Raw genomic sequence first — 13,652 nt, forward strand, 5'->3', positions numbered from 1 at the left:
TTTTTCCCCTCTTAACAACGTATACATGTTTAAATCAGTGATATGAAGTACTTTCATATATAATATGATGAACACCCAGTGATTAGACACATAGGGAAATACAAACTATTAGCTAAGTAACCATTTATTCTATATGCTGCTCTTCATTTATTCAAAATGATTTACTGTAATTCACAAATTTATTGCATTTAACTATGATTGCTTCACAGTTGTAGGCGTAGCTGTAGTACAGTAAGGTGTGTAGTCTGTCTTATAAAATAATAATAGTGTGACAAACATGAACTAAATATTATTGCTCAGAAAATGACATGCTTTATTTAGAATCAAATGTATGAAAACCGGTTAACTTCATATGTGCATTCACTTGTACTGTTTTTATGCTATACTTTAATTTTCTAAAACTATGTGCAAATTCCGCCATCTAGATTTTTTCAATATTTTTATTTGTAAGCTTGCATTAAATGTTTCTTAATTTAGTAGAAAGAGAGGTCACTATGTGCCATTGAGGGTACACTTATCAATGATAAAGTAGTGTATTATTCTAAATGAATTCCCCTTGCTAACATTGATCATATTCATTCAAATTGATCTATTATTGATATCGACATATAAGTTTGCTTTTTACTTTTGAAGTAAATAATGATACAGAACAAACAAATAACCTTTTAAGTATTATTCGTTATCTGTGTATTTAAAGAATATTTAATATATCAAAAGTATTTACTAGTTATTAAGTGTAACATGGTTTTGCTTAACCTAACATGGCACTGGAAAGATTGGGTAACTTTAAAAATGGTCAAGTGCTGCCATCTGATGGTGTGCAATGTAGTGGAGATTAATGCATTTTCTTTTAGTGTATGTATTTCCCATGTGTGTCAACCATGAGTTTAGGTTGTCGTTTGTTGTATGAGTTTCAGATCACTCAATAATATGTAACAGAGGAATTCATTTAAAAGAGAATGACTAGATTTTATTTAAAATCTTGCTTTTATACACTGGTGCTCTAATAGCAGGAGTCCATGATGCGCTTCATGCTCATGAACTTCATGCTGTCCATGCCCATGTTACTGAAGTTCCTGTACTCTCCGGGCCTCAGGTACATCTGCCTGCCTCTGTACTGGGGCTGCTCGTACATCAGCCAGTGGCCGTCCATCACGTTGCAGGACATGCAGTCGTTCATGCGGTAACGATCCATCATGTTGTCGCAGTCCTCGTTCAGCTCGTGCATCTGACCGCCGAAGTTCTCCCTCTCGTAGATCCTCATCCTGAACTGGCCTCTGTGCTGTAAAATTAAAAAGAGTGAACATGAGTCACTGAAATCCTCCTTAAGATACCATAATAAGGTTGAATAATTCTCATATATGTAATGTAAACAGGAAATAATGAGTACCATTGGGATGTTACGGCAGGACCTGATGCAATCACTCATGCCCATACGCTGGTAGTCAGAGTACTCGCCCCTCCTGACGAAGTACTGGTTTCCCATGTAGTTGGGGCGGTCGTAGACCATGAAGCAGCCGCTCTCCACCCTGCAGGAGTGACACCTGCTCAGGTAGGAGGACATGTCAGCGCAGTCGCTGCTGGTCTCATAGGAACGACCCTGGAAGTTCCTGTCCTCGTAGAAGATGATCTGAGAAAAGAAACCATTATGATGAAATTGCAAAATTTCATAAATATTTTTTTATATCATCATCCATAATTAGATTAAAACTGTTATAAAAGCTGTAACACCTTGCCCATGGTCATGGTTGCGGTTACTAATGTTTTGGCTCAATGGGATTGCACAATTTTCTCGATGTCCCCCCGTTGCTTTTATACCTGACCTCGCAACCAAAGGATACATGACCCCCATTGTTCAAATTCCTGACAGAGCAACACGGAGCAGAGGCCCCCGTGTACAGTTCAATTCAAAGTGACCTTCAACCGATCGTGATTTGCGGTGGTTGCTTTTTGTGAGAAAAGGCCCCGCATTGCATTGTCTGTGCTGCTGAAAACAACAGAGGACGTGTTTTCCACAAACAAGACTGCACCTTTCATTGAAGGGCTCATTAAATATGTTACCATCAATCAATGTTTTTATTGTAATAAAACAAAAAAAAAGATTTTTTTTTCAAAAAAACAGGATTGATAGCAGAGAAGTTGATTATATTAAATTTAATTAATATATAATTAAATATATCATTCATTTTTTGAATAATAGTATTTTATAAAGTCTTACATATATATATATTTTTCAAACAATGTTTATTTTAATCCAACTATTGATTGCTGACTGTCAAGGTTTTGAATACTGTACAGCATACCAGCTGACATTTTTTTATTTATTGTTAAACACAATCATCAAATAATTTGCCATTGTATGCTTGCATTCATACAAATAGTTGAAATTTAATTAATTGAAATTAACTTTTTTTTTTTTTTAAATCTGGCATCACATACAGTATCTCATTATGTTTTTCTTATGATAATAATAACAATATATTTACTCAAACCTTTAACGGCTAGTTGATAGCTAGTTGAAAGCCCGGTTCGTCACATACTGTTGCTAAAGGGTGCATAAGTGCGTCGGTTTCTGATGCTGAGGGGCGCTGTGAGAACAGGTTGCAGTAACCGCAGTTACTCAAAATTGCATGTGATGTGGTAAAACCCTGAAAACCAACAGATGTAATCAGAGTTCTTATCTGCCTGAAGTGGATGCATAATGGGGCTATAGGTGTAATAATAATACATTAATGCATAAGTCTAGATTGGATTGGACATTGCAATTTGTCATTTTGTCATTTTGCGTGCATTAACAGTGGTGTTGTTGCTTTTGGCGTGTCATTTGACGCCATGTAGTCTGTACTGATTACAATGATAATGCATCCGTGCTACGCAAGGTAGTTCATCTCTTTACGGATGGATAGAAACGCCACCACACTTACAGGGGAGAAGTTCATTTTGTCTGTCTTTCACCTTCCAGTCTAGATGAGTCACATTTATACATAAAATGTTTGATGGCATGTTAGCTAACATTGTTAGCAAGCTGGCTGTGTAACATATAGAGTGCATGCATAGTGGTTCATATGTCTTTTGACAAAATAGTTCACAAAACTGCTAATTATGCTGTCGAACTTTTCACTTGGAACAAAATGTATAAATAGTACTTTATTACATTCATCAATCAGTTATCAATTCCGATCTGGTTGACTTGCATATGTACACAGAGATATGTGGAAACGATGCATCACAGCTAGTGACATAGAATAAAAAGTGAGAAAAACTACTTACGGAGGATGGGTCAAACAAACACAGGACTTTCAACGAGGAGAGTCCCAATGTGTTGTCGAGTTATGTGAAGTTACATTAATTATGTTTGTGACATGTTTTCCGTACTTATGTTACGTTCATTGTTTACGTACGTATTTAACATAACCACGACTGTTTCACGGTAATGACGTAGTGTTAAATGCAGCCCAGTCGCACAACAGTTCATGAAATGGTCACGAGATGTAAAGTTTTGATTCGTGTACATAGACACGAATTTCACATTTTTTTTGGGATGGTCAGCACGAAATCAGTTTGTATGTAATCTATGTAATTGTGAACCGGGAAGTATACAGAGCAAGGAGGTTTGCGTGGATGGGTGGGTCAAAAAACACAGGACTTTTGCCAGGAGACCAGTGTTCGTGTCCCGTATGAAACCACAAGTCAAAGTTGAGTGTGTGTCACGTAGCTCCTGTAGTTAAGTTGCTGCACTTCTGGAGTTATTTTGACCCTAACCGCGATCTTTTCCTAAACCTAACTATGTAGTTTTGTTGCCTAAACCTAACCAAGTTGATCTACTAAGTATTTTTATTTTGAAATGACTGGAGTGCAAATTGACACGTGCGTCACATGTTGCTGGACATTTGTAGGAAAACGCACAAACAATACATCGTTGAAAGTCATGCTGAGCGTCACAAAAAAAAAGTGAAATTCGTGTGTATGTACACAAATCAAATGGATTAAATCTTGTGACTATTTCACGAACTGTCGTGACACTGTGTTGGTTAAATGACACGTGAAAAGCCATTTCACAACATTAACCTTGTGGCATAAAATGACACGTGAAAAGCCTTGTCCTTGAAATGTCGTGCTATTCATACGCCTTCCCATGAGATCAGGTTGAAATCCATCAATCGCTTTTTGATTTTATAGTAATAAAGGACTAACTGGAAAGCTTCCAAGAGAATCCAGTTCTAAATCTATTGACAATCCCCAAATATGCTAATGATAGCAATAACAATAACAAGTGGAGAGAAGTTACTGAATACTGTATTAATTATTGTAGGCCTTTTAATTATTGACATCATAATAAACTCCCAGTCCATGTAAAGTGCACAGCACCATTTCAATTGAGTCCGCATGGTCTCCATTCAATCTCTAATCCTTATTCGAATCCACAGGACTGTGTGGTCTCTGATGTTGTGGGGGAATGTGTGCTGCACAGCACTCATGGACTGAATCAGCCATATGGTAAAATACTACATAACAAAGAAAACTGTGCCCTGACTTATATACTCCTCCATGAGTAATACTATCACACATGTGATATTTAATGTTAAAAATAACCTCTAACCTCTCTAACCTGATGTTTTTACACTCCAAGCTACACTTTTAATATGTTTTATTTATAGTCGAAATCAACAAGTACAACATCACCAGCAACTCTTTTACTAGTGCTACTACAAATAAACATTTTTAAATTAAATTCTAATTATAAATCATTTTTCAAATGCATTTCTTGGTAACTATATGTTAACTTTAAGCTACAGAAGAGGAATAGAGGCATTTCCCCCTTTGATAAACCATTATGAACAGCATTTATGAATATGCAAGAACTTTTTTAGGTGAAAATGTGAAGGTTGTAAATGAGTAATTGATTACTTTGATATATTTACTGTATTGTTATTGTTGTTATTATATATATATCTTGTTCTAATTGTTTGTTATCACTATTATGTAGTCATATTATTTCTTTATATTAATCTTGTCTCTAGGTGGAGGCTTCAGATAAGCCCAGTGGGTTTTTTGCCTCTTCCTGCACTGTACATTATTCATCTATTTTTTTTGTTATGTTGTGTAGTCTTAAATTGTGCAAAATAAAAAAACAACATTAATATAGAAGATAACAGAACCAATCAATGAGCTATAATCTAGATCTCTTATTTCTACCAACAATAAAATAAATGCGTATGCCATGTTGAATATGAGAATTGCTTTATTTTTGAATTTTGCTTTTACTGATTAAAGTTAACAGGAGTCAGTGATGCGTCTGATGGAGCTGAATCTCATTCCATCGTATCCCATCTCCCTGAAGCTCTTGTACTCTCCGGGCCTCAGGTACATCATCCTGCCTCTGTAGTGGGGCTGCTCGTACATCAGCCAGTGGCCGTCCATCACGTTGCAGGACTGGCAGTCGGGCATGTGGTAGCGATCCTGGATGTTGTCGCAGTCCTCGTTCAGCTCGTACATCTGACCTCCGAAGTTCTCCCCCTCATAGAGCCTGACTCTGTAGGACCCTTTGTGCTGTTCAGAGTAAATATATATAGTGATTAGTCATTTCGAAGCAGTCATTTGACAGTATTTCTTGACATCTGAGAGTCTTACCATGGGGATGTTACGGCAGGACCTGATGCAGTCACCGAATCCCATCATGCGCTGGTAGTCAGAGTACTCGCCCCTCCTCATGAAGTACTGGTTTCCCATGTAGTTGGGACGGTCGTACACCATGAAGCAGCCGCTCTCCACCTTGCAGGAATGGCACCTGCTCAGGTGGGAGGCCATGTCAGCGCAGTCGCTGCTGGTCTCATAGGAGCGACCCTGGAAGTTCTTGTCCTCGTAAAAGATGATCTAAAATCCAACAGAGCATTAAGAGATGGTTAGCAATCATTATAGTGCAAAAAAAGGATGCATCCATGTAGCCTTCATTGCGCAATACTGTACAACATATAAATAAAATAAAGCAAAGACTGAATGTGTGCAGACAGAGACTCACCTTGCCGTGCATGGTGGCTGATTACATTGACTGATGCTATAGCAATCCTATCCTGGATTTAAGCCTTTTTTATAGCGAACGCCGCATCCAGACAATCGATTGGCACCATTGTCTGGAAGCCATGAGTCAGCAGCATGCAATGCTAGACCCTCTGTTTGTGAATGCTGATGGGAAAGGGTTATTATGCATCCTCTGCACAGGCTCTATCATTCTAGATCAAATGGCTTCTGCATCTGTTGTTTCAATTTGTGATTACTTTGAATATTATCGGGATGATTCAACGCTTTTTGGTTAAAAGTAAAAGATTGAATGACTGAATCGTCTTTAAGGTGTAGTGTGAATTTCTTCTGTTATTACAAATGTTCATGCAGGACTAACAATAAAAACAAACAATAATATAACGTTGAACATCAATGAGCTCAGGTGCTGGCACTATTTTTGAATGTGTGCATGAGTTCTTATAAAGGATGCAGAAAATACCTGTTCGATTTATGGCACTATTTCTTTTATAACATAATATTTAATTGTTTTATATTTGGACTTATTTGTACACACACTACATGATGTTATCAGCTGTTTGCATAATTACAGTAGTGGACCTTACTTTTTGCAATGCATGCTTGAAATTAATTTGCAATTCAATGTACTTTTTACATTAAATGTTGGAATAATTTGAGTGTATTATAGTGTGTCATATGTATACATCACTACAAAGAAGCACACCCAGTAAATAGTGAACTATACTGTATTTCTAAATGTATTGTTTTTACCTTTTTGGGGGGTTTTAGATGAATAATCATACTTGCTTATGCATCTTAACTGGATATTGGTGATACACTTTATATCATGTAAACTGTTTGTTTTATGGTGTCTTCTTGGCAAGCTCGTTCTTGAAAAGAGATTTCAGTCACAATGAGACTTTTACTTGTTTAAATAAATGAAAATAAAATAATAGAATAATAATAAATACATAATAATAATTGTGAATATTGAATAGTATTGAACAGAGCCTCAATCAAACTGTTCCACGGCTGACAACTACTGCTTTAGGCTTTAGATGAGGTCATAAATACCTACAAAACAATACAAGACAAGGTGTCACATGGGTCAGAATCTCACAAATTTGTATATTTCATATGCAAAAGAAAGTTTATACAGTGTATTCTAGTTGTATATGCATTTATTTACAACAGCTTCACAAACTGTTACTCAAAATTAATAAATTCTAATTTTTGATGCCTCTAAATTTTAATTCAGATTTGCTTAATTATTATCTATATAAGCATGTTTTTATTTGCTGTTGCAGAATATCAATATGCAAAAAAAAATGTTTTTTTACTCTTCAATGTTTGTGATAATGTGTGTGTTTTTACAATGTCTTGTGTCTGTGATATAATCATTTATTTTTGTTATTATTTTCATGATTATTCAAGTGAAAAATGACAATAAAATCATTTTCTGTAATGTTGTGAACATGCTTGGTTTGGGCACCTCATTAGTAATCCTCATTGTTTATTCAGTTGTTTTTTTTGTAGACAAGGAACAGGAAAAAAGCCACAGGTTGCAGTTTTTGTTTTATCTTTCATTTTTTTATTTCAAAAATGACAATGTTTAGCACATGTCCATGATGCGCCTCATGCTCATGAACCTCATGCCGCTGAATCCCATCTCCCTGAAGCTCCTGTACTCTCCGGGCCTCATGTACATCATCCTGCCTCTGTAGTGGGCCTGCTCGTACATCAGCCAGTGGCCGTCCATCACGTTGCAGGACTGGCAGTCGTTCATGCGGTAACGCTCCTGGATGCTATCGCAGTCGTCCATCAGCTCATGCATCTGACCACCGAACTGCTCCCTCTCGTAGATCCTCATCCTGAACTGGCCTCTGTGCTGTATTTTTGTAGGGGAATAAAAATGTCTTAATATCAAGTGACAAGTAGAATCTTAGTATGAAGAATGCGGCTTTATACCTACCATGGGGATCATACGGCAAGACCTGATGCCACCGGTCATTCCCATCATGTTCTGGTAGTCGGCGTACTCGCCCCTCCTCATGAAGTACTGGTTTCCCATGTAGTTGGGGCGGTCGTAGACCATGAAGCAGCCGCTCTCAACCCTGCAGGAGTGACACCTGCTCAGGTAGGAGGACATGTCAGAGCAGTCGCTCATGCACTCATAGGAACGACCCTGGAAGTTCCTGTCCTCGTAGAAGATGATCTGAAAAAACAAAAGATGCATGAGTTAACAATAGAAGCATGGACATATTGAGCTAGTGTGTTTCAATATTTTCAATATTTATGATTAATGTTTGAAGTGATCCTGGAGCTTACCTTGCCCATGCTCATGTCAGTGGTGGTCATACTTGTAGATGAATGAGCTGCTGCTGTTGCTATTGCTACTGCTGCACTGCTGTCCTGTTCGGTTTAACCCTTGCTTTTATACCCGACCAAACCCTACAGAGTCAGTGGGCCCCCATTGTTTAAACCCCTGACCCAGCAGCATGGTATAGAGCGCTGTACAGGCCTGTGTCACTGTGTTGCATAATCACATGACTCGGCCCTCGAAGACTTTAGAAATGCTACCCTTTTGACCAGGTAACACAGAATTGCACAGGTGTTGGGTACGACAATTCATCATTTTACCCCGTGTAGTGTATTGTAGTTAACGTCAACCAACATCACATCTGGGATGCCTCGTGAAGGGATGAAGCGAGTCAATCTCCATAGACCCCCACGTTAAAATTAACAATTTTTCAGCAGAAATAAACATGTTTATAGCCTGGTACAAAAAAACGTTTTGGTCTCTATAGCTAATATCTCCATTCATGACAACTGTACGGGGGGAACATTTTTATACAACTCACCTGTTTAAATTATATTGAGGCTTAAAGTAATGTGTAATTGAGGATATGGCTGCTTTGAGTGACAGGTGGGTGCCGTACCAGGTCCTCTGCTGCGTCACCCATGCCCGCCTCTGGTCGACCTTTTTGCCCATTTTTGGTTTATCCAGGAGTTAAGGTCTTTGTACATCAATTTCGTATTTTTCGTACGCGTTTTTTTAAATCGTCATTCGAAAATTGTTACGCACAGAAACCTTGTGCTGGTCAAACAACCCGCTTTTGCCTTTCGATCGGAAAGTCACACCTGTTCCGAAAACTTTAATGACGAACGGAAGTTTCGGAGTCGTTGTGTAAACATGATTGACACAACATGAGGTTGCATTTATTTTTAAACGTGGTGTGCAAAAGCACAACGGCTCCTCAGAAACCTCTGGGTGACATCCATATTTTATACAGTCTATGCTCAAGACGTCCCGACAAAAAGACGACCAGTCAAAGTTTTTCTGCATTCTCTCGCAGAGTTTGACCTCGTGGTGCGCCTTGTTGACCAATAGGAGCACGGAGCGCTTTTCTGCACACAACTGTAAATACGAAGAAACAAAAGAGGAATGATGTTGTTGATGCGGCGAGGTGGAACTGTGAAACAGAGGGTTCCCGAAGGCAAGACAGCCAGTATCATACATTCCGCTCCGACGCCATTGTTTGTTTATATTCTTGTTGACGTGAGCCTCAGCCGAAATTCAAGGAGCCAGTCAGAGGCGCACATCAGAGTGTTATAGTTCATTTACAATGCTTCATCATTGTAAAACAAAACACTACATTATCATTGCTGAATCCATCTAACATTAAACCAGAACTTAAGTGAACTGCCTCTAAAATTGCTAGCTGTTTTAGGTCACTGCAAAATAATCTTTATCTTACATGTGCTTGTTGTTAGCAGTTTACGATATATCATTTTAAGCTCAGTGATTGGATGTGTTTTACCAAAGTGGGGAGTCGTAGCTGTATTAAACCAACAACTGGCTAGCGAGACAAGGCATAGTTAGAGAAATGTGTCATAAACAAAAATTAACTAACATTAGTAGCTCAAGTGACTACTGTTAGCTTAGAAACCTTTAACTACTTTAGCCGCCACTTTCAATCAGAAATAAAGGAGTCACTGGCCATCAGCAACACCCAGGAGCATGTAGTTTAGTTAATTAATGAATATGCTTGTTACTGTTGGGAGTGCAACTAGCAGGGGAAAGACCCAAATGCAGATGACACGGACAGACTGGTGCAGTTAAATGGTTTATTGTTTAAAAATTGCTTACAGGATAGCAAGAGTCCAAATAGCAGTAGGTCCAGCAGGCAGGTAGCAGGTAACAAGTAGACAGGTAACGGGTGAAAAGCAAAAGAAAACACATGCAAGAAGCGATGATCTGACAGGGAACAAAAGGAGGTAAACTGGTGATAAGGGAAGTGGTCTGGGGACTGGACAGGTATGGGGCCGGAGTCCTCTGGCGGTAAGTGGCCAAATGGTGGTGCTACAACTTCCGTGTGCATCATGTGATGCCATTGAGCCCTCAAAGACTTTTTCCCCATAGACTTACATTGGGAAAGAGATGTGCGTAAATCAGCGTATAATTTTTTTTTAGGTAAATCAACTTCCCAGTACGAACACTCGAATAGCCCTTATTTAAATAATTATGTCCTAAAAGTTGTAAAATGCACTAATAGCCGAATCCAGAGTTATTTCCCTTCCTCAGTTCATGTGAATGAGACCCAGAACGAGGCTGGACCGCAGGCTGGGAGGCGAAGTTAAAGGAAACGCAACTGCGCCTGCTCCATGGGCCCAATGGATAGGGAAGATCGTCTGATGATCCGGGTAATTTTACACTCGGAAGTCAAGCTTTTTTTTTGCTTCATGCGCCAATGAGCAACTTTCATAGGAATGAATGAGACGCTGCCAGGTCTGGAGGACGATCTGCTGCTCTGGAATCCGAAGCTCTTTGGGGTAAATCTTATTCATCTTATTTGTCCTCTTCTAAATGTTTCATGAGATAACTTTGCACCTGAAAATACTAAAAGAAATACTTTAAAGAAATGTTTTTGGAGGCCATCAGTCACAGGAATTTATTGTGTGTTTTGTAAGTAATTGACTAAATGGTTTATTGTTGAAAAAATTGCTTACAGGTGACAAGAGTCTAAATAGCAGTAGGTCCGACAGGTAGGTCTTGCAAAAGGCTTGTATATGTGGAGAGTGGCTGATTAGTGAACAAGTTGCAGGTGAGGAGGTGGGTGGGGAAGGCCAGGCAGAGCTGATGAGGGAAATGGGAACAGGTGTGTAGGTGGGAGGGGATGCCAGGTGAGCAGGATGGGTACGAGAGTCTGAGGACATGTGGTGGATGGTTTGAGGATGGCTAGATCTGGGGGACGTGAGCAGGAGCAGGAACAGAGCGCCAGACCAGGCAAAACAACAAGGAGACTAGAAAGTCCTTGTTGCAGTGCTTGTTACCAGCTGGGACTGGTATTGTTTTCACCTTGGGATTGTGTATCATCATGTGTTTATATGTCTGTCTATGGACAAATTTTGTCACAATCGTACAAGATGCTGTCACTAAACTTTACAGGTGTGTAGTTGAGATCAAATTGAAGGCCGAGTTCGAAGATGGGTGTAGTCCGAGCGAGAGTGTCAGAAGTATGGGGGGTATGAATTTGGGAAGGGGCCTTTTTTTTGGTATGATATAATAATATTTCATTGTGTAAGTTGGACAGTAAGCTTGACAAAAGTTAAAGTAGTGCAAAGATTATTTATTTAATGACATTTTAAACATTTAGTGAACATTTACTGGCAGGAGTCCATGATGCGCCTCATGCTCATGAACCTGGTGCCGCTGAATCCCATGTTACTGAAGCTCCTGTACTCTCCGGGCCTCATGTACATCATCCTGCCTCTGTAGTGGGCCTGCTCGTACATCAGCCAGTGTCCGTCCATCACGTTGCAGGACATGCAGTCGTTCATGCGGTAACGCTCCTGGATGCTGTCGCAGTCGTCCATCAGCTCATGCATCTGACCACCGAACTGCTCCCTCTCGTAGATCCTCATCCTGAACTGGCCTCTGTGCTGTTTTTTTGGAGATAATAAAAACAAATTAATGTCTTAATATTACGTTTTGTGGGGGTTGTCAGCCGTAGTTGAATCATAGTATGACAGATTGTTTTATTCCTACCATGGGGATCATACGGCAAGACCTGATGCCACCGCTCATTCCCATCATGCTCTGGTGGTCGGCGTACTCGCCCCTCCTCATGAAGTACTGGTTTCCCATGTAGTTGGTGCGGTCGTAGACCATGAAGCAGCCGCTCTCCACCCTGCAGGAGTGACACCTGCTCATGTAGGAGGACATGTCAGAGCAGTCGTTCATGCACTCATAGGAACGACCCTGGAAGTTCTTGTCCTCGTAGAAGGTGATCTGAAAAAAAAGTGAATTGTAATGTTTAGAAATAAAAACGGCAAGGTGGTGATCTCATTTTGTAAACAGTGATTTCTGCTTATTACAAAAAGATTTTTTAGAAGTACCTTGCCCCTCATGTTCATGCCGGTGTTGCTCATGTTGGCTGTAGATGTGCTGTTGCTCCTGAACTGTACCTCTACCTGGTTAACCCTTTCCTTTTATACCTGACCAAACGTAAAGAATCAGTGACTCCTCCCCCTCAGAGGACCCCCCTTACTCAGCAACTTACTATTGAAGCCAACATAATAACCAACATGTAGAGGTTACTAAATAGGGAATGGGAAGCACGGAGCATTCTGGAGCGGCACCGCCATTTTTGGAGGGTGACGTACGGAGCTAAGGTAGCTGTCATTATCTGTCACCGGTCTATTCCTCTGTCAATCGCTCATCATCAGAAATGTATAAAGTACATGCCAAAGACAAATACCCACATAAAGAGAAGCTGACAGAGGCAAAGGGGCGATTTATTACATAATTGAAGTTATTTAATGATATCAAACCTTACAAATTAGAAGGACCTTGACAGCTTGCCACCCATTATTATCACTAATGTGTTTTGGCGTTATTTAACACCTGTCAGCAGTTCAAAATATGTAAATCTCAAGAGGCTAATAGCCTACTGAATAATTAATCTACCGGTATCTTGAGAAATGAAACGTTAGTCTATCTTTGTGTCTGAATACTATATATTGTATATATATATTACATTTCATCTTTTAAATCTTATTCACTGTGTTTTGTGTTCATTTGACACATGTAAATAATGTCCAATTTACAAACGGGTAGGTATATGACATTAAGATCTACAAGTCAAATGCCATCTACACAATCATCCGCACAAAGATAAGATAACTAATGTTATGCTAACGGATTACTAATAAAACATCCGCTAATACTGCTTATTTAATCTACCGGCAGCCTATATTGCAAAATGAAACCCATAATGATAGCCCACCTTTGTGTCTGACTGTATGCTATATATATTACATTGCATCTTTTGAATCTTATTCACTGTGTTTTGTGTTGATTTGGCAGTTCTTTTGACACTTATATCATTAAGTATATGACATTAAGATCTACAAGCCAAAATGCTAACTACACAATCATCCGGACAAAGATAAACTAGACAATGTTATGCTTACAGAATACTAACAACACGTCGCTAATACTGCATATTTAATTTACCGGTATCTTGCAAAATGAAACCCATAACGTTAACCTATTGCACCTAAATGCAGCTCTGATCAAATGTTTTTTAAAGTCCAAAGCGGGTTCCATGTTTCATACAGGTGTTCGTAAA

General features: G+C 39.2%; 3 protein-coding genes across 4 annotated transcripts; all 3 read right to left on the reverse strand.

Annotated features, from left to right (window-relative positions):
- Positions 1 to 944: 944 nt before the first annotated feature.
- Positions 945 to 1,853, reverse strand: LOC119500907 (gamma-crystallin M3-like). Its single transcript, XM_037790909.1, has 3 exons — positions 1,732 to 1,853; positions 1,391 to 1,630; positions 945 to 1,282 (listed from the first exon to the last, which is right to left on the reverse strand). Exons 1-3 carry the CDS (start codon positions 1,744 to 1,746, stop codon positions 1,004 to 1,006), a joined length of 534 nt encoding a protein of 177 aa, XP_037646837.1. The 5' UTR covers positions 1,747 to 1,853; the 3' UTR covers positions 945 to 1,003.
- Positions 1,854 to 5,219: 3,366 nt separating this feature from the next.
- LOC119500906 (gamma-crystallin M3-like) lies at positions 5,220 to 8,472 on the reverse strand. 2 transcript variants are annotated; one of them, XM_037790907.1, is made up of 4 exons: positions 8,347 to 8,472; positions 7,991 to 8,233; positions 7,748 to 7,906; positions 5,220 to 5,391 (listed from the first exon to the last, which is right to left on the reverse strand). In XM_037790907.1, exons 1-4 carry the CDS (start codon positions 8,374 to 8,376, stop codon positions 5,275 to 5,277), a joined length of 549 nt encoding a protein of 182 aa, XP_037646835.1. In that variant the 5' UTR covers positions 8,377 to 8,472; the 3' UTR covers positions 5,220 to 5,274. The 2 variants fall into 2 exon arrangements, with proteins under 2 accessions (XP_037646835.1, XP_037646836.1); XM_037790908.1 differs by lacking the exons at positions 7,748 to 7,906; positions 7,991 to 8,233; positions 8,347 to 8,472 and adding exons at positions 5,632 to 5,874; positions 6,020 to 6,158 and having other exon boundaries at positions 5,220 to 5,550.
- A 3,155-nt stretch (positions 8,473 to 11,627) lies between these two features.
- On the reverse strand, positions 11,628 to 12,547 carry LOC119500371 (gamma-crystallin M3-like). Its single transcript, XM_037790080.1, has 3 exons — positions 12,418 to 12,547; positions 12,068 to 12,310; positions 11,628 to 11,961 (listed from the first exon to the last, which is right to left on the reverse strand). The coding sequence occupies exons 1-3, from the start codon at positions 12,448 to 12,450 to the stop codon at positions 11,683 to 11,685; spliced, it is 555 nt and encodes a 184-aa protein (XP_037646008.1). The 5' UTR covers positions 12,451 to 12,547; the 3' UTR covers positions 11,628 to 11,682.
- Between the last annotated feature and the right edge of the window lie 1,105 nt (positions 12,548 to 13,652).

The sequence above is a fragment of the Sebastes umbrosus genome, chromosome 13 (genome assembly GCF_015220745.1).
Source record: "Sebastes umbrosus isolate fSebUmb1 chromosome 13, fSebUmb1.pri, whole genome shotgun sequence".
Classification (NCBI taxonomy): Eukaryota; Metazoa; Chordata; class Actinopteri; order Perciformes; family Sebastidae; genus Sebastes; species Sebastes umbrosus.

Excerpts from the sequence above, each read along its gene's own strand:
- LOC119500371 (XM_037790080.1), bottom strand. The coding sequence starts at position 12,450 with ATGAGCAACACCGGCATGAACATGAGGGGCAAG. Across the intron at positions 12,311-12,417 it reads GCATGAACATGAGGGGCAAG|ATCACCTTCTACGAGGACAA; the intron begins GTACTTCTAAAA and ends CTTTTTTTTCAG. Across the intron at positions 11,962-12,067 it reads CTTGCCGTATGATCCCCATG|CACAGAGGCCAGTTCAGGAT; the intron begins GTAGGAATAAAA and ends CCAAAAAAACAG.
- LOC119500906 (XM_037790907.1), bottom strand. The coding sequence starts at position 8,376 with ATGACCACCACTGACATGAGCATGGGCAAG. Across the intron at positions 8,234-8,346 it reads CTGACATGAGCATGGGCAAG|ATCATCTTCTACGAGGACAG; the intron begins GTAAGCTCCAGG and ends TTGTTTTTTCAG. Across the intron at positions 5,392-7,747 it reads ACTGGCTGATGTACGAGCAG|CCCCACTACAGAGGCAGGAT; the intron begins GCCCACTACAGA and ends ATGTACGAGCAG.
- LOC119500907 (XM_037790909.1), bottom strand. Across the intron at positions 1,283-1,390 it reads CCTGCCGTAACATCCCAATG|CACAGAGGCCAGTTCAGGAT; the intron begins GTACTCATTATT and ends TTAATTTTACAG.